The sequence below is a fragment of the Lagenorhynchus albirostris genome, chromosome 18 (genome assembly GCF_949774975.1).
Source record: "Lagenorhynchus albirostris chromosome 18, mLagAlb1.1, whole genome shotgun sequence".
Taxonomy (NCBI): Eukaryota; Metazoa; Chordata; class Mammalia; order Artiodactyla; family Delphinidae; genus Lagenorhynchus; species Lagenorhynchus albirostris.
Genome location: NC_083112.1, coordinates 23,268,503 through 23,292,163, shown reverse-complemented (window position 1 = coordinate 23,292,163; position 23,661 = coordinate 23,268,503). Strand labels below are relative to the sequence as shown.

Genomic DNA, 23,661 nt, shown 5'->3' with positions numbered 1-23,661 from the left:
CTGACAGCTCCACTGAGCATTCTGTCCAGGAGGTGAAGGGCTGTCTGGGAGAGACCGAGACCCTGTATATTTCCTCTGTGAGGGAAATACCTTCTTTATTATCTTCTAAAATAAAGGTATCAGTCTGAGATGAAATGGAATTCCCCTTGACCGAATCCCTTCCGGAAAGGCCCATCGTCTAAGGACCAGAGACCAGGTGTGTGAATTCTCTCCTTACTGAGGGAGACCACACAGATCTCACCCGAGCGAGTGAATGACGGACACCGTCCTGCGGGGAAGAATAGAACAAGAGCTCCTACCCATCAAATAATCAATGATACCTGGACGTGCACGCGCACACACACACGTATGCAACTCACACGTGCACGCGCATTTCATAGACATACAGATCGTCAACCTGCACTGATGGGCCAGAGGAGACAGGAGCCCTACAATTCTTAGACGAATGATGAGTGGATTCCTTGGCCATTTCAGCTCATACTGAAACCACCGCTACTTCTTCACAAAGGCTTCCCACTTGGGATTTCCAGAAAGGGAAGGAAAGCAATGTCAACGGTACAAGGGAAGGATAATAGCAACAATAGGAATCATTTCTTGAGGGCTTACTCTATGCCAAGTACAGTGGTGCAAGTGGCCTTTCATTTAATCCTCCAGGCAAAGGTAGTGGTGATATTATGAAGAATGGTATTGGAGAAGGAAAAACAAAGTAGGCCTTCAAAGCTTTCTTTCAACAAAGTAACATCGTATCACTCCTCCTCATTTCATCTGAGTTCAAAGGACCGTTTTCTGTCATCCTCCCCTCCCCCCCTGGAAGTGAGGGGAGGCCACAGGGAAGGCAATAACACGATTCTGAATGTCAAGACTCTTCCAGTCTCCTCCTTCCATCTCACTCTGTATGGTCTACCCTGTCACCAGCTGCAGGAGAATAAGAGGGCATGGATCTCTATGCCTGAAAAACACTTTTGGTTCCAGATGACTTCTCTCAAAGCTGAAGTATAAGACCCATTAGAAAGGTCAAGAGCGAGCAATCCCACTACTGGGCATGTACCCTGAGAAAGCCATAAATCACAGAGTCATGTACCAAAATGTTCATTGCAGCTCTATTTACAATAGCCCGGAGATGGAAACAACCTAAGTGTCCACTGACAGATGAATGGATAAAAAAGACGTGGCACATATATACGATGGAATATTACTCAGCCATAAAAAGAAACGACATTGAGCTATTTCTAATGAGGTGGATAGACCTAGAGTCTGTCATACAGAGTGAAGTAAGTCAGAAAGAGAGAGACAAATACCATATGCTAACACATATATATGGAATTTAAGAAAAAAAAATGTCATGAAGAACCTAGGGGTAAGACAGGAATAAAGACACAGACCTACTAGAGCATGGACTTGAGGATATGGGGAGGGGGAAGGGTAAGCTGTGACAAAGCGAGAGAGCGGCATGGACATATATACACTACCAAACGTAAGGCAGATAGCTAGTGGGAAGCAGCCGCATAGCACAGGGAGATCAGCTTAGTGCTTTGTGACCACCTAGAGGGGTGGGATAGGGAAGGTGGGAGGGAGGGAGACGCAAGAGGGAAGAGAGATGGGAACATATGTATATGTATAACTGATTCACTGTGTTATAAAGCAGAAACTAACATACCACTGTAAAGCAATTATACTCCAATAAAGATGTAAAAAAAAAAAAAAGAAAAAGGTCAGGCGGTTGTGGGATTGTGAATTGGTAAGATCATCTGAATCAAAATTAGATGACAGTGTAGCAGTGTAATCGATACTGACCACTGAAGATTCAGAATGACTGTATGTGTGTGTATTCAGGTCAGCAAGCTGTGGGCCTGGTCCTGCACATCCCAGGCGCTTCGCTGTGCTCTACGGAAGAGCTTCTTACTTCCATTTTCCTTCTCAGCAGGACACTTAGCAAATGCCCAGTGACAGGCCTAGCATCTCTGTCCCCTTCCAGGGCTCCCCAAGGCAGTACTGGTTAATGCCATCACTTGATTTTCACAGAGGCCCCTCTCACTATTCACTGGAATTTGATACATAAATCGAGCTCTTTCTGTCCCTTCTCTTTCGGCGCACAAACACCCCAATGGGCTAGGAGGGTAGCTGGTCTGCAGAGGAGAAAAACTAGCCTCACGGAAGTGAGGAGTGATGTCCTGACCCTGGGTATGACCCTCGAGGGGCGTAGCTGAGAGGAACTTTTGTAGTCTTTTTTTTTTTTTTTTTCCATTTGGAGAATGATGCTAAAAAACCACCATTAATACAGTTTTCTTGAGAGTCGTATCAGAGTTTTATGTTATTTGAGGTGATTTCTCCTCTATTGTGTGGAGCCCTTCACACAGAATCCTGTGAGAATATGGTCTAAGGATGGTGCCCCATCAGTCACCCTGACGTGATTTCTCCATTGTTGTGGGAACTTTCAGGCCAACCTGCACTTTTAAATCCCTCATATGCTTTTCAAAGGAATTTGGCATGTGCTGAAAGTAACTGTTATTTTCGATAACTGCTTTTCTTTCTACAGAGACAAAAGCAAGTGAAAAGAAGACAACTCTCTACCGGAAACTGAGTTCTTGTGAAGAAGTACAGATCAACCTCCATACGCTATTACATCCCTAACGCAGCTCACGCGGCTTCGGCCTGCAGCCAGCGATCAACACGCTACATTTTAGCAATGCAAGTTGAGAAAAAGGATTTACCTTGGAGTCCAGCTGCTGCATGTATGACCAGAGATATTCTATATTGGCTCCAAAAGGGTGGACGTGAAGAAACGTTGATATGATGCCTGAATTAAAAAGACAAACACTGAACATTATTGAGAGGCAAATAAAAGTCTCAGGTGAATAACGTCATCTGACCCCAGGGACAGTTTTGTCAGGCTGAGTCGTGGTCTTGCCATTTCTGACGGCTCTCGGCAAGCATTCAATAACTGCACGTTTTGAAGACGGTAATGGTAACACGGCCAACAGAACACTGTCTCCTGGAACGACAGTAGTTGGAAAAGCGAGACTCTAAGAAAACACATGGATGAATGAAGGTATTTCTAAACAAAGACTCCTGGAAGCATTTCAACTACCAATTTTATGCTTGATTTGCCAATATAAAATTGTAGTTATTGGAAGGATAAAATGATCCCTTTTCTTTCCCTCACTAGACTCTGCAGTAGGAAAACGGCTCCTACAGCTGTGTCAAATTCCCCTGATCATTACAGCTGCTAGTTACAAAGAGTATTTAATCCCTATTTCCCCTCACTGCTACTTGAGGGAAGCACAAATCCTTGCCGTCTCCCCCTGGATCTCGCTGTTGTTTTAAGGGAGCCAGCCTGCTCTCTCCTTCTCGCTGCTGTAATTTACAAGATCATTTTAAAAGGCCCAGGAATGGACGGTTTGGCTGGAGTCTGATTATAAATCAGAGGGCTTTTCCATCGTGAAATTCAACCGTCAACATTGTACTGACGGATGAAAAGCCGAACGGTAGCGTCAGGGCTGACGTAAAAGCATTACCCTCCTACCCTCCCTGCTCTTATAACCAGAATCAAAATGGTGAAAATGAGGACGTCAACTCCATAGGCTGTATCCTTCTATGTGTTAAGAAACTGGGTTCCGACGGACACTTCTGGCTTCTCTCTGAAACAGGCTTTGAGATGATTCAAATTTGAGGAGAAGGCCTCAACGTTCTGTTTATTGTGATGCTTTGGTGCTCGAAAGCCAAAGGTCAGAGGCTTCAGACCCACAGGGCAAGCACAGGCCGAGCACATCGTTCTGCACTACGTCATGCTATGCATTGCAGGGTGGCCTTGGATTGACCTGGGATAGGGTCTCACGGCCCCTGATCTCCGGTGTGATGCCTGCGATGCCCTGGATGAGTGTCAGTTTCTAAAGAAAAGTTCTCAGTTTATCCTTAGGCTGAGAGCAGAGAACCAAAGAGTCTACACAAGTACTTTCGAGACCTAGCCTCAGAACGCTGCTTTTATGTGGGTTTTCTTGGTGGACAGTGAAATGAGGAACACAGAGACGATTAGTTACATTTCTCCATAAAGTTAAAACCCCAGTCTTCAGAGATTGACCTTTTCCCTGAAATATAAAGAACTACTGTTTTATTCTGAGATTAAGTTCTTCGTTTTTTGTTAAAATGTCCTTCTCTTATGAAATAATGGTGATGACAGAAGGTAACAGTGGTAGTGTTAATCTCTTTAAGTGGCAAATAGCCATTTTTAATATACGTAAGTGGGATTGTTTTGTCCCCCTCCTACCACTTTGTTAATTTATGTTTTAACTATATAGACCTGGCAACTACTTCCCTGTGTCTGAAATTCTCAAATCTCGTGAGGTGGCACTATAAGTAACTGCGTCACCAGTAAGAGTTAAAGTACAGAATCCCATGAATGATTTACTTAGAAAATAAATGAGAATAGAAGTATTTAAAAAAATAACATTTCCATTTGCATTCCTTCAGTGGGAGAGAGGGGGCAGAATTCTTATGGGGAATTGATTTTTTTTTTTTTTTTTTGGCCTCGCCATGCTGCGTGGCTTGTGGGATCTTAGTTCCCCGACCAGGGATTGCACCTGGGCCCTCAGGAGTGAAAGCACCGGGTCCTAACCGCTGGACTGCCAGGGAATTCCCAAGGGGAACTGCTTCTATCTCAGGATGGTGAGTGGGGCTTTCCCTGCTGTCCCAGGCTGAGGACAAGTGGTGCTATGTCTACTGCTTTCCACAGAGAGCCTCCAACAAACGGTAGGCAGACCCCTGCCCCCTAGGAGGAGGAAAGGAGGACGGGGATGGGAGGAGTAGTCAGTGCTGGCTGGCTTTGTGAGAAGGCGAGGGTGTTCCCAGTGAGAAGCTTTTCTCTTCTGTTAAATGCGATGCTCCCAGGGAGCGCCTCAAGAGAGCGGCTTGTAGACGCTGGGGAGGGGGGGCCCTGCAAGGCGGCGAAGCACATTCCTTTCCTTGGCTGGACTTCCGCTTAGGCAGCAGACTGACTAATCTGGCTTTGTGCCAGCCGAGCACGGGAGGCGGTGGGGTGCTGTAGCCTTTGGGTGACAAGAATGTGCGAGTTTCCCATGGGACAAGGGGGTATCTCAGAAGGTAGACAGGCTTGAGCAGCCTTACAAGTATCCCAGGGCCCCAGCAAATAGAGAAAAACATTTTTTATGTTAATATCCCTACAGGACAAAGAATCATCAACATCTCCTGGCTAACCTGCAGCCTCTCCTAGAAATGCCCCTGGGAGTGTGACATGAAGTTAGTTAAATGCCTCCAATAGAATGAAGAGGATGGTTCAGAAGAGGATGGGGGTGGGGGCTATGGGGGAGTGGCTGACAACTCTTTTTTTTTTGCGGTACACAGGCCTCTCACTGTTGGGGCCTCTCCCGTTGCGGAGCACAGGCTCCGGATGCACAGGCTCAGCGGCCATGGCTCACGGGCCCAGCCGCTCCGCGGCATGTGGGAATCTTCCCGGACCGGGGCACGCACCTGTGTCCCCTTCATCGGCAGGTGGACTCTCAACCACTGCACCACCAGGGAAGCCCAGACAACTCTTGACCTAAGAAGATGAAGGAGGAAATTCAGGGATACCAGAAGTGGGAGGACCTGGGGTGGCTGCTTTTCTTGCCTCTGTGATGATGGTCTCCCTCACTGTTGACTGTCCCACAGCCCTAATCTTGGGTCTGTAACCGCAAGGAACTCTGCCCTTAGACAGTATTTGTGTGTTCTGGTTCAGTAGCAGGAATATAGTATACAGTTACAATAAATGTGTGTTGAATGAATTTATCCTCTAGAACTGAGAATGGCCAGTGTACTTCTTTAAAATTTCTACTGTTCTATTATTGACAAATCAGGAGAAATAAGAACCTTAAAAATTGCTACCCGTACTAACCAAGGATGTAGTACTCTTTCAAATACCAGGTAACTTCGAGGAATTATTCATCAGTGATTCCTGCCCTTAGCTCATCCTGTTATGAATTCAGGACAGAGTAACTTGGATATTTTGGGCATGGAAACTTTTTATTGAAACTACTTTGCTCATAAAGCTAAGGGGAAAATGCACATGTGGTTTCTATATATCTTTCTAAAATCAGATGAGAAATCCTAATCCGGACATGAGTACTGTTCCCTAGGAGAGTATTTAGAACCATCTTGGTGGGAGCTGATATTAACAAGCCATTAGCTTTTCCTTATAAAAGTTGAGCAATTGCCACTAAAGACATGTGGGGTCAAAGCAGGTAGTTAAATAAAGGTTTTCCAAGCTCTTCCTCTGGATGGCAACCAAGTTCTTCAGTATCGCTAGAGAGGCAGTGGAAATGGGAACACCCTTAGTCATCCTCCTCCAAGTACTGCACCCCTCCTCCCCACCTTGATCCTGCCCAGGCCAGTGGCATCACAGAAGCATCAGTCACAGCGTCTGAGAAAATGTAGTTTCTAGGCCCGGGCTCTGGATCAGATTCACTTCGGGGAAGCTTCCTAAACAATCAAACTAAAGTCTCTGCTTAAGCTCCTTTAAAGGAACTGGGATGTTTCCTGAGAATGGGGGAAAAAAAAAAAAAAAAAGGATAGTTGTAACTCAAAATGCAATGAAAAATGCTACAAACCCAGAATTGGAAACTATTTATGGTTCTCTGGAAGACCATAAACACTGTAAAGGCTGGGTAAAAGGAACACTAGGAACTGAGGGTGGAGAACTCAGCCACTACTGAACGGGTGGGTCTCCAAAGGGATGACTCAAGAATTGGTCTTGGCTGGTCCCATGGAGAAGCGAGGTCTCCACACTGAAGAATGGGCTTCCCAACAGTGGAAAATACAACTGTAAGTAGCTAATTTAAGAAAATAAAGAAGGAATAGAGGAGGCTGTCAGTACTCTTGAGTTTCCTGCACAGTTTAGGGCCTGAAACACTACTTTAGAAAGATACACAAACCAGCTCCAGACAGCATGTGGCAAATCCCTCATCAGGAAGAGGCCCCTTTAAACAAGCACATAAAAGCATTCTGAGCTTTTCCCGCCAACATCATCTAGTTTATTCTCATGTTTAGATGTCACCGAGACCAAGGGAGTGACATTTAAATTAACCAAGTAGTGCTAGATTTTTACTGATTCATTTCCTTAGCAGCAATTAGATGCCAAGGTCCTAGGGACACAGCATTGCCCAGACCGACAAGGTTCCTGTTCTTGGAGAACTTATATTCTAGGTAAGCAACACAGACGATAAATGCAAGGATTAAAAAAGGAGATATGTTCAGAGAGTGGTGGGCATATTGCAGAAAACAAAACAGGTAATAGGACAGGAGTGGGGAGTATCCTCAAGCTTGGTGGAGGGCTGCTTTATAGGAGGTCAAGGAAGGTGAATTTCTCCGTGTGTCAGATGAAGAGGAGTCAGCCACAGAGAGCCTGGGGGAAGGTGACTCAGGTACAGGCACCAGCGAGTGCAAAGGACCTGAGGTGGAAATGGGGTGGCAGGAACAAACTTGGCTTCAGAGTGGTGCAGCATGCGTTTAGAGGTAGGTGGGGAGCCAGATCACGTAGGGTCCCAGTTTAAGGGGGCTGGATTAAGCTCTAAACATAGCAGGAAACCAATGGAAGGGTTCTAAGCAGGGGCATGATATGAGCTGAATTATGTTTTCAAATTTTCATTCAAGCTGCTGTATGGTGAGTAGACAAAAGGGAAACTGGGAAACCAATTAGACGTGTTTGCAACAACCAATGGATCACTGAAGAGATCAAAGAGGAAATAAAAATATACCTAGAGACAAATGACAATGAAAACACCACGATCCAAAACCTATGGGACACAGCAAAAGCAGTTCTAAGAGGGAAGTTTATAGTGAGATAAGCTTACATCAGGAAACAAGAAAAATCTCAAATAAACAACCTAACCTTACAGCTAAAGCAATTAGAGCAAGAAGAACAAACAAAACCCAGCATTAGTAGAAGGAAAGAAATCATAAAGATCAGAGTAGAAATAAATGAAATAGAGACTTAGAAAAAAATAGAAAAGATCAATGAAACAAAAAGCTGGTTCTTTGTAAAGATAAACAAAATTGATAAACCTTTAGCCAGACTCATCAAGAAAAAAAGAGAGAGGGCGCCAAGTCAATAAAATCAGAAATGAAAAAGGAGAAGTTACAACTGACACCACAGAGATACAGAGGATCATGGGAGACTGGTATGAGCAACTATACACCAATAAAATGGACAACCTAGAAGAAATGGACAAGTTCTTAGAAAGGTACAATTTCCCAAGACTGAACCAGGAAGAAACAGAAAATATGAACAGACCAATCACCAGCACTGAAATTGGATCAATAATTTAAGAACTTCCAACAAACAAAAGTCCAGGACCAGATGGCTTCACAGGAGAATTCTACCAAACATTTAGAGAAGAGTTAACAGCTGTCCTTCTGAAACTATTACAAAAAATTGCAGAGGAAGGAACACTTCTGAACTCATTCTATGAGGCCACCATCACTATCACCCTGATACCAAAACCAGACAAAGATATTTTACCAAAAAAGAAAACTACAGGCCAGTATCACTGATGAACATAGATATAGAAGTCCTCAAGAAAATACTACTAAATCAACTCTAACAGCTCATTAAAAGCATCACACACCAGGATCAAGTGGGATTTATCCCAGGGACGCAAGGATTCTCCAGTATCCGCAAATCAGTCAATGTGATGCACCACATCAACAAACTGAAAACTACAAACCATGTGGTCATCTCAATAGATGCAGAAAAAGCTTTTGATAAAATTCAACATCCATTTAGGATAAAAACTCTCCTGAAAGTGGGCACAGAGGCAACATATCTCAACATAATATACAGATTTCTTTTTCTCTTATGGACTCTTATTCTTAAAATTGTATTGCTACTGGCACCAAAACAGATATATAGATCGATGGAGCAGGATAGAAAGCCCAGAGATAAACCCACGCACCTATGGCCAACTAATCTATGACAAAGGAGGTAAGAATATACAGTGGAGAAAAGACAGTCTCTTTTACAAGTGGTGCTGGGAAAGCTGGACATTGACGTGTAAAAGAATGAAATTAGAACATTCTCCAACACCATACACAAAAATAAACTTAAAATGGGTTAAAGACTAACTGTAAGACTGGATACCATAAAACTCCTAGAGGAAAACACAGGCAGAACACTCTGACATAAATCACAGCAAGATTCTTTTGGATCTGTTTCCAGGAATCTCAGCTCTGCAGAGGAATAGATGTCTCTAGACACAGGCATATTAGCTGGAAACCTACAGAGGACTGACCAGAAGACTGGAGAGCCATCAGGGAGGGGTTATGTGAAATCTGGGTCTCCCACTGAGCCACTAGGGGACAGTTGTCTGCAGGTGGCTGCAGAGTGACAGAGCATTTATGAGAAGTGGAGAGAGACAAGACTGGGAGTGGGTAGCAGAAGAGGGATCAAACACTTGTGGTGTGGTCTGACGTTTCTAAGCGCCTTGGGATTCTAAAAAGCTTTAATTTTCCCAAAAGCAGTTTTTCCTACTTATTTGGTGATTATAATACCTGATCTTGTACAGTTAGGTTTTTAGTTTTTTAAAAAATATCTGTCTTTCTGTCTTATTTTAACTAAACTCCTGAGACTGTATTTGGGCCTTTCAGTAAATTGTTCCTTGTATCTGAAATGGCCTTGACAACTCCCCATCTAACCAGAGGAAACTCTATTCATCCTTTAGGGCTCCCTCAACTGTCCTTTCTTCCCACAAGGCATCTGCAGCAGAAATAGCTCCTTCTCTGTATTTCTGATTTTAGTTTCATGGTCATTAACTACTTTCTTTCTCACTAGTCTATAAAATTCTTGAGGGAAGAGATCACCTTATCACCACCGTCCGCTAAGATACATCCTGGTACATGGCAGGCCACTAGCTCCCAAAACACAGTCCCAGAGGTGACTGCTTCAGTATCACCTTGGATGTTAGTTTTACAATACACAGAATCTCTGTGTGTGAGGACAAAGATTCTGTCTTTTAAACAGGCTGCCCAGATGATTCTTTTCCACAATGAAGGCTGGTAATTTTTAGAGTAGGCTCTTGACAAATGTTTGTTGATTTACTGATATGGACATTTGCATCTTGGAAACAAGATTTAGGTCAATGACTCATTCTTTATGGTCAGTAGCTTTCAGACAAGAACACACTCCCCAGATAACTTTTCTCAGGTGCAGACTAAATATAGCCTCAACTCTATTCACTGAAAACACCAAAAAGTCGCCACTCGACCTTCTTTAAGTGTTTTCTCTACATCTCCTTCATCTGCTTCCTAACACCCATGTATAAGGGGGGACATTTCCAATTCGGATATAGGCTGGCTGTGAGGAGATGGGTTAAATGGTCAGAGTGATGGAAATGGTGGTGGTGGTGGTAGGAGGGGAGGGGCTTGATGTGAACAGTCATCTTGGTTCCCCATAATATGTATGTCCTGATCCGCAGAGGAGTCACGATGGTACGTGAAGAAGCTTGCCTGATCGTTAAGAATGTGAGGATGGTTCTCCGGGGCCTGGGGGAGTCTGGAACAGCAACTTTATAAACAGAGTTGTTGAGAAGGTCTTGACTATATTTGGATGGGATTTACAATGATGACCAGCATTGACAGGGTGCCTGTCAGGGCTGCTGGGATTGGAAATGTGTTGTGTTGGAATTAATTAAAGAGCAAGAGAAGATGGAGTGATACAGACCCAGGGTTAGACTGTCAACATCTCCTCAGAGCTATTTGCCTGTCAATAAAAAATTCTGATCCATTCTCCTTCATAACAATAGCCAGGAGTTTCCAACCAAACACAGCTCCAAAGCTTTGGTCCTAAACCAGAAGTACTGACTCATCCTCTCCCACACAAGTTCAACGCATGCCAAATCCAACATGTAGGGCACATGTGGAAGGAACCAGGAGCTCTGGCATAGACACTAGGCAATGTCAAGCTGACCTAATGTGTGGTTACCATACAGTGTTGAGATATAAAATGCTACCCTCCAAAACTCCCATAAAAATGTAATTCTTTTAGGTTCAATTATATGCCAACCTGTCTTCACAAGGACTGATTGCATAATAAATAATCTAGCAATCAATAATGAAGTGCTTCCTAAGGGCCTAGCTACTTTAGTTGAGTTGGAACATAGCGCCTGATGCTATGTTCACTGTCAAGCAGAAAGTTTGGTAGCATGGTGGGTCTCCCAAGGGACTCAGGATCGAAATCTGCAAAGCTCCAAGTAGTGTTACTGATGAAATTCCATTGATCTTCTGTAATGTATATAAAATTTATATGTCTTAAAGACACCAATTTTATAAAACGGTCGTGAGAATCTCTGGAAAGAATATACTCTTTTGCCCAGATCAATTAATGTCACCAATAACTAGGATTGCTCATTATTTAGGAAGCTCTAGCCTCAGTTTTATGTGTTCTGTAGATGAAATCCATTTGAATAGCTTAGCTTTCACTCCCCTTTTCTCTTCCAGGCAATCAAGATTTGTGCCACTGTGCATTTTTTATATAACATCTGTGTGTCCCAACAGGGGGTTACCTGAATATATTTGCGTATAGCACATATATAGGCATCTACACGTGCTGAAGATTTTGCCAATAAGCATTTCCAATACAAGGGAGATTTTCTGCTGTGCTCCTAGCCTTTTAGAGTGACTTAGAGCAGGCCTACTGTATCCTATACATGGGTTTAGTTATTCCAAGAGAAGATTCCAGGGAAATTGCAGAGTATTCCTGACCCCTCCAGATGTATCAGAAGTCCAGGGGGCTCCCAGAATCATTCTCCCCACAAGTGTTCTTCAGAAAAGAGTAGACCCAGCACCAGAAACTCCCTTCTCTCTCTAGCCTGGTCCAGAGCAGTCTTGGACCCATATTCTGTCATTCCGTCTCTATCACAGTCCTTATCTGGATTCCAGAAGCTGCAGGAGAGGTCTTTATGGTCCCAACATTTAGATTTCTACAAAACATGAACGGCCAAACTCAATTAGCAGAGAGGCACGTTTAATGGCGGGGACAACTGCACCCTTCGGCAAGATTCGTTTAGCCAGTCTTGGAAACTCTTCTCTACCCTGGCATTCTTTTGAATGATTACTCTCTCTTTGACTACAAAACAGTGTAAGTACCTAGGAACTGGGGGGTAGGGCTTGGGCAGGAAGTCACATCTGTAATAAAACTTCCATTAAACAGAGTAAAATAAAATATTGTGGTGGAGAGGTAATGGAGACATGGAGGGAAAATTAAATTCCTAAATTTAACCAAACCTTAAGTCTCCAGCCTCCCTTCTACCTAAACAGTCTCATATATTCATTCAAATTGAGTGTCACATGCTGTTTTTCTTTTGTTCAATGCTGAACTTTCAAATGCTAATCTGAGGGACCCGTTTAAGAGACCAAAAGTGAGAGAAAAGGCCTGGAAAATTTGGAGTTGGCTGTACCTAATTTTTATTGAGGATCCCGACTTACTAAATTTTTAATTCCAAACACAGTTGAATTTACCAATTTTTAAGTTTTTTCTAATATTGGAGACCTCAGCAGAGTTGACATGTTATAAACGTAACCCTCGTATTTACTCCCATTAACCTACAGTGTGTAAAGCATATTGTTTTAAAACTTGTGAGGTGGCTGATTGAAAAAAAAGTTTGTGTCGTGTGTGTGTGTGTGTGTGTGTGTGTGTACACATGGTCCCCAACTTACAATGGTTCAACTTAACGATTTTTTTGACTTTATGATGGTGCGAGAGCAGTACACATTTAGTAGAAACCATAGTTCAAATTTTGAATTTTGATCTTTTCCCCACCTAGTGGTATGCAAGTATCGTATTCTGACACTGGACGGCGGTATTGAGACGAAGTTCCCGGTTAGCAACACGATCATGAGGGTGAACAACCGACACACCATTCTGGACCCACACAACCAATTCTGTTTTTAACTTTCAGGAGGGTAGTTAATAAATTACATGAGATATTCAGCACTTTATTATAAAACAGGCTTTGTGTTAGATGTTGCCCAACTGTTAGCTAATAAGTATTCTGAGCATGTTTAAGGTAGGCTGAGCTAAGCTACGATGTTTGGTAGGTTAGGTGTATTAAATGCATTTTTGACTTACATATTTTAAACTTATGATGCGTTTATCGGCATGTAACCCCATCATAAATTGAGGAAGACCTCTGTGTGTGTGTGTGTGTGTGTGTGTGTGTGTGTGTGTGTGTCCGTGTCTACACCTATAGTAATTTATATATAAATACTGTAAATAAATTTATATATGTAAAATAACATAGTGTGCGTATATATATAATCTATCCATCTATCTATATATACAGTAACTATTTAGCAGATATTGTAAATGAACTATGTTCTCCAAGGAGAACATAAAAGGAGAAGCAGCAGTCTATTGTGAGAGGAAGGAAATAAAGAAAATGGATACCCATTTCCATTTTTTTACCGTCAAGTGGTCTATATTATTCAGACTTAAAGAGGGAGAGTTTACTGCTGATCATTAATTACGTGCTCTGTTCATACCCTGAAAGTATCATGGGGGAAATCACAACTTTGTCACACTGAGCGAAAGAGAAACAGTTGTCAGAGTTTGACACATTTTCCAATAGGAGAAAAATCCAGTTGCTAACTACATACAGGTTCATTTTGGGTTCCTGGAACTGATAGCACATCAGCATGTCTTATGAAATTTGTGCACGGCATGTTATCACAGCTGTATATCATCACAGAGGGAAAAAAATAATTGGTTTTCCTTGGAGTAGCTCTAAGTTGATGTCATATTCAATAACCTTGTAGTTGAAAAAATCTATAGATGATGGATGAAGTTGGGACTATCTTTTGAATTTAATTCCTCCTGTGCCACCTTCTGCAGGACCTGATGTACCTGTCATTTTGAGGTGAGCGCATGCAATATTTAGAAACTGCAACCAGGCGGTACTTCTGCCAGATAACGAACCACAGAAGAACAGTTTGTCTCATGTGTACAACAGCCTCGTTCCTCACTCTTAATCATGCCATAGAGGAGCCAGGCTAAACTTGGAGGCTAACACTGGGGTCAGTGCCAAGGTGCAGCTTGAATCAGTGCTGTGCATCAGGGAGTGAAGCTGGTGGCTTCTCCTTCTCTGGATTTGAGAACTCTGGAGACAGCCTTAAATATACAGGCTTCGAAGGTGGGGTCCCAGGCACGGTACCACCACAGCCCCACTGAGAAGACTTCCTTATGAGACTAAGTACTGCTTTTGTATACACTGATCACTATCAAGTGGGGACAGGGTTGGATTGCGAGTCTGGGGTTAGCAGATGCAAACCGGTATATACAGGATGGATAAACAACGAGGTTCTACTGTACAGCACAGGGGACTATATTCAATATCCTGTGATAAACCATAACGGAAAAGAATATGAAAAAGAATGTATACATATATGTATAACTGAGTCACTTTTCTGTACAGCAGTAATTAACACAACATTGTAATTCAACTATACTTCAATAAAAGATAAATAAATAAGAAAAGAGAGAATATTTAGAGCTTTCTCTGGTCCTGACAAAGAAAAAGCCAACTTAGATATATTTCGTGGGGCAACTGAACATGTTTAGGTGAACAGCAACTTCCTTGCTGCTTCTTTCCCCTTCCTTAGTGGCCAGCTCGTCTTATTTATCTTGGATAAATGAGTCCAGACCTGTGCAGGGAAGCCTGGCTAGACTGTCCTAGATTGGCCTAGCACTGTAGTCTAGATGTCCCTGTATCATCAGCATTTCAGGCTTGGCCTTGGGACTGACCTCAGGACGTGGCCGCTCCCGAGCCTGGGGATCTGGCTTGGTGTGGAACTTTTGCACTGAACCCAACCTGGCATCCAGTTGTGTCCACATTTTGAAATTCAGATTTATAACATGTGAAATGCAACTTAATCTGTTTTCCTTGTACTCAGTTTTATGTTGGATAACCAACTGATATACATAGTTACAGAAGAGCAAAGTCCCCACTGGCTTGCATGCCCCTAATTTGAAATGTGTGTAATACAATCTTGATGAAGTTAATCCTACCTCTGACAAAGCTTTTAAATCATTAACAAGTTGGAGGTGAATTACTTAAATACTGTGTAAGTGAATTATTACCTACGAGAGAACAGATGAGGAAAACAGCATTTCCTTACCGATCAGCAGAGCTTCTTTCTCTGATTTTAAGCCTTGGCTTCTTTTCTCAATATTGTTCTCTCGGTCTTGGTTGACCAATGCGACTGTCAACACATTAATTTCCTATAAAGTTAAAAAACAAAAACATATAGGTGTTTATGTAGATTCTGTGCATTCCAACAAAAGCCACCAGGTCTTTTAAACTCTATAAAAGAGGTCATCACGTCCACTTATAACTGAAGATCAACTTTTATAAGTGATTGATCTATTTGCCCAAGAGTAGAAAAGTAATTCTAAAACTTAGCCTCCTAGCTACTGCTCCCAGCAAACTAAGTAACTCTTTGCAAAAGTGGCACATTTTGTGCAGTTATCTTACGTTTTTAATCCATGTTTTGATAAAACTGTTAGCAACAACGATTTGACTTTAGCTACTTTAACAAAGTTTTTATTTCAAATATGAAAAAATTTCCTGAAAAGCATATACAGACTCATTTATAATACTATGCAAGTAATTTGTGTGAGTGTGTGGGGAAACAGGGCCTATTGGGAAGGTGAGATAGAACTGTTGTTAGGAGTGTTTAAGGTGAGTAAGTCTATGTCCTTATATATAACTGCAAAAGGTTGAAAAAGCAAAGGTTGGTAAATCGTTTTCTCTGGAAACTAGAAATGAAGAATTGTACAACAAGCCAGTATGTGAAACATTGAGGCTCGACTATTTTTAGTTCTTTTAGTATTATTATTATTATTCTTTTGCTGTACGCGGGCCTCTCACTGTTGTGGCCTCTCCCGTTGCGGAGCACAGGCTCAGCGGCCATGGCTCACGGGCCCAGCCGCTCCGCGGCATGTGGGATCCTCCCGGACCGGGGCACGAACCCGTGTCCCCTGCATCGCCAGGCGGACTCTCAACCACTGCGCCACGAGGGAAGCCCTCTTTTAGTATTTTTAATTTAAAAACAGAGAAAAAGATTTAACTCATATTCTCCCAGACTGATATTAGGACTCAAAATGGAGAATGATTTAATAGGAGATCAAATTTAATGATCAGAGACTTGCACATATGGGATGGTAGAATCATTAGGGTAGTGGAATCTCATTGGCGGGAAATTTCTCACTTAAGATAGGCCTTAAATAAGGACTAGCACATTGGACAAAGAGTTAAGGATACTGTTTCCATTAGATGATAAGGACTCTGTCAGAAGGACAAAGGGTAGGTAGGGAGGGACAAAGGACAACTTAGATGGTTTGGCAGGTGTTCCCAGGACAGGAACTGGTTACAGGATAGATATTTAGCTAGTTTATATAAATTAACAAAGTTGGCCAGATAAAAGAATATAGGAAGTTATTGGGAGCATTTTGAGCATGTAAAGATTCTACCTGAAGGCATTCAAATTAAGACTGGTCCAAGGCAAGTCGAGCCAGTTAGACTTAAAAGGTCACTAGAAAGATGCTCTTATACTTCTAAAAAGGGATCTTGGGAAGCAGTCCCAGTAGAAACACAATCCAGAACTTGAAAACAACAAACCCAAAGGTGTATGCAGACGGGATCAGAATATTTTATAAAGAGAAGTCACAGGGAATTCCTTCTGTGATGAAATAACATATGGATGTGTTTTAAGGGCTTGAAGAGGTACAGGAGGAAATAGAGCAGAAGGGGAACTCTCATTTCCATTATAGTCAAAGGTGTGTCCGAGCGTGTAAACAAGAGACATGGGTCTTTAACACCATTTAGTGAAGTGGACCAACTTGTGACCATTCAGAAGCGTTACTACTGACTAAGCGTCCTAGAGCCTAAGCCTGCCTCAGGCATGATATAAAAGCTCAGACCCTTCAGAAAGAGACAGACAAATACCATATGATATCACTTAGCTGTGGAATCTAAAATATGACACAAATGAACTTATCTACGAAACAGACTCACAGACACAGAGATCAGACTTGTCGTTGCCAAGGGGGAAGGGAGGAACTGGGGGAGGGGTGGAGTGGGAGTTTGGGATTAGCAGATGCAAACTGTTATTTATGGGATGGATAAACAACGATCTCCTACTGTATAGCACAGGGAACTATATTCAATATCCTGTGATAAACCATAATGGAAAAGAATATGAAAAAGAATGTGTGTGCGTATGTGTGTGTGTGTGTGTGTATATATATATATACACACACACACACACACACACATATACATATATATATGTATAATGGAAGCACTTTGCTGTACAGCAAAAATTAACATTGTAAGTCAACTATACTTTAATAAAATAATTTTTTTTTAAAGTTCACACTATTGCTGACAGAGTCACAGAATTAATGAGATGGGTGAATGCTTTTCTTATACATTTTGCCAGAGACATAATTTAAAGTTAATATGGGTGTGTTTTAAGGGTTAGAAGACAGGACAGTAGTTTTAGATATCCACTTGACGTGCCGTGCTTTTATCTTTTTCCACTATAACAAAAAAGGCGAGGAGTATTGTAATGACTCATGACTCACCGGTTCCTTAGAAAAGTAAAATTAATTTGATTTGTCTGTATTTGTAGTAGAGTTGTTTAATTTAACAAGAGAATTACAGTTATTAGTAGGTGGCGAGTTTGGGGTTGTCTTCAAAGTAGATATAAGCAATATCCGTACCCTCTTTTTGTGTTTTCATTTAGCTAAATTATCATCCAATATCTGTCAAAAGAGCTCCATCATTATAACTGGTTAAAGGGAGTACACAGAGAGAAGGTGGAACTAAATAATTCCCCAAGTCAAACCCTTCTTGCGTTTAAGCTAAGCCTATTTTTACTTTCAGCCACTCAATAAATATTTATGCTGCATACATATATTACATGCCTACCACATGCCAAGGAATGCTACGTTTTAAATGATACTGAGTCTAAAAGTGGCAAGAGGTGCATGCTTACCAGCAAGCAGTTCTTATAAAATGTCTGTAAGAAAGCTTACAGGAAATGTCAGTAGATGGAGCTGGAGAAGTAGGTGGACCGGGATAAGGAGCTTGGATTTTACCTGGAAGGCTTAATGAGTGAAGAGTGTTCAACACAGGAGTTACATGAACAATTCTGCATTTTAGGATACTGGTTTGCAGGAGGTGGAAGTGGGGGCAGGGATGCCAGGTTAGAGCCTATTGCAATTGTCTATTTAATTCTGACCTTTTTATAACGAGGGTAGAACCCAAGTCAGTGATGTGCAGAGGGCGAAACATAAGAGATATTTAAGAGGTAGAACTAAAAAAAATCTGATGACCTGGTGGATGAGGAAAATGTTGAGAATGACTCAGTGCCTCCGCGGAAAGGAAAACAAGAGAAAGAAGCAAGTATGGGTGAAGATAATTTGTCCAAATTGGAACTTAAGGTTTCTATGACATATTGTCAAGATATCTGAGAGAAAGTAGGATCCACAGGTTTTTGAACTTCGAAGCAAGGCCCTGACAGCTCTTTTATGGCCCATTTCTCAAGTTAGTGTTTGCAGCACACAACCCTGATGTCTCCTTCTGGGACAAAGAAAAGGCTTGCTTATTGCTTGATATAAAAGAGATGGCTCCCTCAAGCTCACTGTTCCTCTCCTGTAACGTAATCCACTGTACGTTCAGGCTTCCCTCTGGGCCCCTCTATGGGGGCATGATCAGCCTGTAAGATCCGTGAGGATAAAGCTGGTGAAGCCAGGACCACTGTCTTGGGAGCACAGGATAGAACCTCAGATGGACATCTGCCAAAACCTTCTCTGAGAAGAACCCATCACAAAAGGGACAAATTGACCACGTGGGAGCACATTTTCAAGGATATCAGAGGATATCTAGTTTGTGCTTCATCTCTAACTCTATAAATCCATGCTTCAAGTCTAAGTCCTGGTCCTACCTTAAGAGTTTCACATTCTCTACCCAGAATGTTCCAACTTATCTCTTCAGTAATTGGGGAATACCTTTTACTGGGATGTTGGATCGTAAGTTAGAAAGACTTTGCCCCTTTCTTAAAAACTTCACTGTTCTTTTGACTCATTCCTACCCCAAATCTCTGGAATATAGAAGGAAACTTTCATCATTAGAAACGTAAAATTAGTAGACTCTTTATCTTTTATCACATACACGTCCTTTATCCTGATAGTTGTAATATGTCCTGAAGAATTACGTGTCTACTGGTGAAGGTGTTCCAGGTGCTTAGAGATTGCAAACTGGACGTGGATCAGTGCAGATGGAGGTTATTAAGGACAAATTGTTAATGGTGTACAAAGTATACAGTAGGCAGGAAACATTAGGATGGGGATCAAGAGTTTCCACACAGTGAGATCAATAGGATTATGAAATAGTATTCCAAAGGAAGTGGTGAGAACACCATTCACTTGACACAGTAAAAAGCACTGCAGACTAGAAAATGCACAATAAGTAACAATTCTGCAGTTGGCAGGAGAATGAACAAGGTTATCTAATAAATCTTTTCTCAGTCTACCTTTTAACTCTAATTTCTGTGATACTTAGAAGGAATCATTAAAAGGCTGGAAGAAGAGGTTTTTCAATATCTGAAACTAGATATCATGCAGGTTTTTTTTAGACTTCTTAAAGGTTAAGCTACTCAAAGGCAGAAATTTCCCCTCGAAGAGTCCTTGTCAATTACTTTAAGAAATGGTCAAAGTAGTTTATCCATTTAGAAAAGCTCTTTTTAAATAACTTACTGAGCTAGAACTGTGCTTTGCTGTTGTTCTGTTTTTGTTCCCCTACACCTACCCAAGCCCCTGAGAACCAAGAATACGGTTTCTTCAGCCTGATAAAAGCCTTTCGTTCTTCCTTTCACTGCGTTATTCCTGTGACCTGCTTAATTTTAGTGCTATTTGCTTTCGGCTGCAAAGCCTCTTGAATACATGGTGCATACCCACTGTATCTCCTGTCTCACCCCCTGAAACCTCAACTTTCTCATTAATCACCCGATGAAATTATCCTTTGAAAGATTTTCAGTGACTATTTTCTCAGTCTTCGTACCATGTGATATTTGACATCACTGACTCTGCCCCCTTAAACCGTCTGCCTCATTTGCTTCTGTTACATAAGAAGTCCTGGTCTTTTTCCTCCTGATTTTTTATTTCATCTTCATTGGTTTTTTTCTTCCCTCTGCGGGCCCAGTACACATGGATAAGAAGGTTACTTTCTCCTTTTATCCTCTAACTTTGGTACTTTTGCCAAAGCTCAGTCACCACTTTTTCTTCTCTGTTTCCTTTGATCAGAGTTCTTTCATTCTCACGGGTTCAACTATCGTCACACTTAACTCTTTAACTTCTGTTCCTTATCACCAACTGACCACTGGGTTTGTTTGATCACTTCCCATTTCAAATTCAGAACGAGAGGTGGTCATGAGGTGGTAGGGGACATACTACACGCTTAAGTTTTAGCCTTAGCTCTTCCACTAACAGTTAGTTGACCTGGGGCAAGTTACGCAACATCTTTAAGCCTCAGATCAGTTGTCTAAAAATGAGGGTGCTGGGTAGGGTCCACCATCTCTGAATAATGCTTTATGGAACCCCGTCAGCCCTACAGAGGTGACATGGAAGGTCCAAGGAGCGGATCGCTAGAATTCCCACTCCATTCCTACTTGCTTCTGTTTTATAATACAGGACTTCTATTTAAGGCTTCCTTGAAAGGAATGTCCTTATTTTGAAAAATGTGTGAATCCAAGTCCTTCCTGATGTGGTGGTTCTTCTAAACTTCTATAATTTTATGGCCAACAATTCACCTCCCATGTCAGACTGCATTTTCCTCTAACTTTTCTGTTTCTACTAGTAGCACCGTCATTCTTCCACTTGCAGGCCTTTGATTCATCTATCCCCTAAGGCCTCTCTAGACTTGAATTCTATCCCCTAAGGCCTCTCTAGACTTGAATTCTATCAAGTATCTGTGAAATGTCTCTCATTCCCCTTCCCCATTTCCACTACCAGTGCTCTGCTATCACTTCTCATTTCTTACTGGGACCACCCCAAGAACCTCCTACCCTGTCTATGCCTTTGGTTTCTTCCTCCCCAGTCCACCTTACATGATATTACCAGATCAGTTTCTAAAATGCCGCTTTCATCTTGTCAATCTCCAATTTAAAACTCAGATGCTTTCTGATAACCCGTAGGAAAAACTCCGATGCTTTCCAATAATCCATGGGAAAATCAGATTGAGCCTGGCATTCAGGTTCAATCCTACCGATACAGCCCATCTCCTTTAGATGTTCTGTCCAGATACGTTCAGAGAAAGCTCTCTCCTTTTCTTCACCACCTCCTACATATATTTTTATACATAGCACAAGTCCCGTATCTCTTAAGGGCATTTATTCCAGGCTATTTGTCCATTCTCCTTATCTCAGCACATTTCCCCTGTCACTTCTGTGGCAGCTGGCCACTTACACGTTTGGAATAAACTGAATCACCTGTGTTTGTTTCCTCAACAAAACCGCCAACTCCTTTAGGGCACTCACCATATCCAAGCAAGTGAGACAGCATGGCCGAAAGGGATCCGTGTTCTAATTCTGTCACCATTGTTTATGTACTAGATAACTTTAGGCAGGGTATCTCTGAACTTTCGTTTACATAAATCATGGATAATAACCTATCCCTATCCCCCGGGGTGCTGTGAAGACCAAATGTCATACGTGACATGGTGCTTTTGAAAACTATAACCTTCCAGGAAGGCATCACTATTATTACGATTGTTACTCACTTTTATTATCCTCAGGACTGAGTGGATACAGCACACGTACATAATAAATACTTGGGGTACTAACTCTAGGTGAGAATTCTGTATAAGACCCTGACTACAATGATATAAAAACATGTATGCGAAAGTGATAAATTGTCATGGGATTCAAACTGTACATATTGTCTGTTTTCTAAATGTTCTGTGGCACTGTTCTTCTACTGCTATCCTTATACTTTAAAAATAAATAAAAAGAAGCCTATGACAGGCAGATGCCATGTTGAAGAGCTATATGTAAGCACAGCCACTAGCTGACTACTTGACCGAGTAACATACCAAACGACATCCTCCCCACACCACACACATATGAAATCTACCCTGTGGCCCTCCAAGGGCTGGCGGGCCCTACAGCTCCTAGTGCAAGGTGAGTGGGGCCGTTGTCAAGGTCCGCATGGTAAAGATTCCTCATGTCACTTCCCACACCGTCACCACCACACCATAAGGCCTGACTCTTAGACATCACACTCCATGGAACCAAGGGCCCTGTAGACTATGGTCAAGATGCCAGTTAGCTACTTCAGTCTCCTTTACTCAGAATTTTTTCAGAGTACCCAAAGTAATCCAGCAAGTGACAGGCCAGTCTCCACTAACCTTCAGGGATTCCTCGTAAGATTAGAACCATGGTCGGAGGAGGAAGGGGGATGGGGATACGTCTCACACCTTCCTTTATGAGCCAATGACTATCACGTTGCAGGTGCCCAGTGGCTGATAAATGAAGGAACGGCCCACAGACAATGGCCTGGAATAGTGAAAAAAAAATGATGGATCTGGACACAGAAGACTGGCTCTAATTGCCACTCGCTGTGTACCCTTGTTTCATGATTCCTGTTTGTAAAGAGAGGGATTTGAAGCAGATGAGCTCTACAGTGTCTTCTTGCTCCCATATTTCATCTCTGCTGTGTGCCCTTTTCCCTGACTTGGAGTTTCCCTTCAGAGTAAGGCAGCCAACGTGGTACTGACAAGGTTCACTTATCCTGGATTTCAGTGCCAATAAAATTAGAAGGAAGAGAAGAAGAAGAGGGAGGAAAAAAACATTTAAAAAGCAAATGGATGAGAAAAGGATTGATGAGAATGAGTAACTGAGTAAGCTTCAAAATTTCTTACGGTTCAAGGGAATGCAGGATCTCGGGAATTTTCTGTGGCTTAGAAGTCCCAAGGCCTCACTAATCTTACCAGTTGCTGAAGGTTGGTACTGCCAGTCCTGAGGGTCATGGGTCCCCACCCACCTGTCCCTTTTCTCAGAAGCCTTTGATGTCCAGGGTCTGCAGAGGGGAGCCTCAGAGGCCCAACAGGCTTCAGTCTCAGAGAGACCGTTTGAGAGCAGATGTGTGGAGCGCCGGCCCTCAGCCAACAGCTAGTGATTCATCACAACACTAGCACATTTTACACACTGGGATATGAGCCACCGCATTGGGCTTCAGTTGCTGGACTCAGACCCAGAGTGCATGCATTATGTCCTAAGACAACTCCAAGATTTTCTAAGATTTCCACTTGCAAAGATTAAAATCAGTGAGAACAGGTTATGCATCATAAAAAGGACCCTTTAAGGGCTTCCCTGGTGGCGCAGTGTTTAAGAATCCGCCTGCCAATGCAGGGGACACAGGTTCGAGCCCTGGTCCAGGAAGATCCCACACGCTGCGGAGCAACTAAGCCCGTGCGCCACAGCTATTAAGCCTGCGCTCTAGAGCCCGTGAGCCACAACTACTGAGCCCGTGTGCCACAACTACTGAAGCCCGCGTGCCTAGACCCTGTGCTCCACAACAAGAGAAGCCACCGCAATGAGAAGCCCGCACACTGCAGTGAA

The 23,661-nt window shown here is 42.4% G+C and overlaps 1 protein-coding gene across 11 annotated transcripts in view; it reads right to left on the bottom strand.

Moving 5' to 3' along the window:
• The window catches only part of ENOX1 (ecto-NOX disulfide-thiol exchanger 1), a 611,047-nt gene that overhangs the window by 21,773 nt on the left and 565,613 nt on the right, over window positions 1-23,661 (bottom strand). For all 11 annotated transcript variants that reach the window (XM_060129461.1, XM_060129462.1, XM_060129460.1 and 8 more), the window contains 2 exons: window positions 15,157-15,259; window positions 2,712-2,797 (listed from right to left, as the gene is read on the bottom strand). In XM_060129461.1, the coding sequence (XP_059985444.1) occupies window positions 2,712-2,797; window positions 15,157-15,259 (189 nt within the window). The remainder of the gene's footprint in view (window positions 1-2,711; window positions 2,798-15,156; window positions 15,260-23,661) is intronic.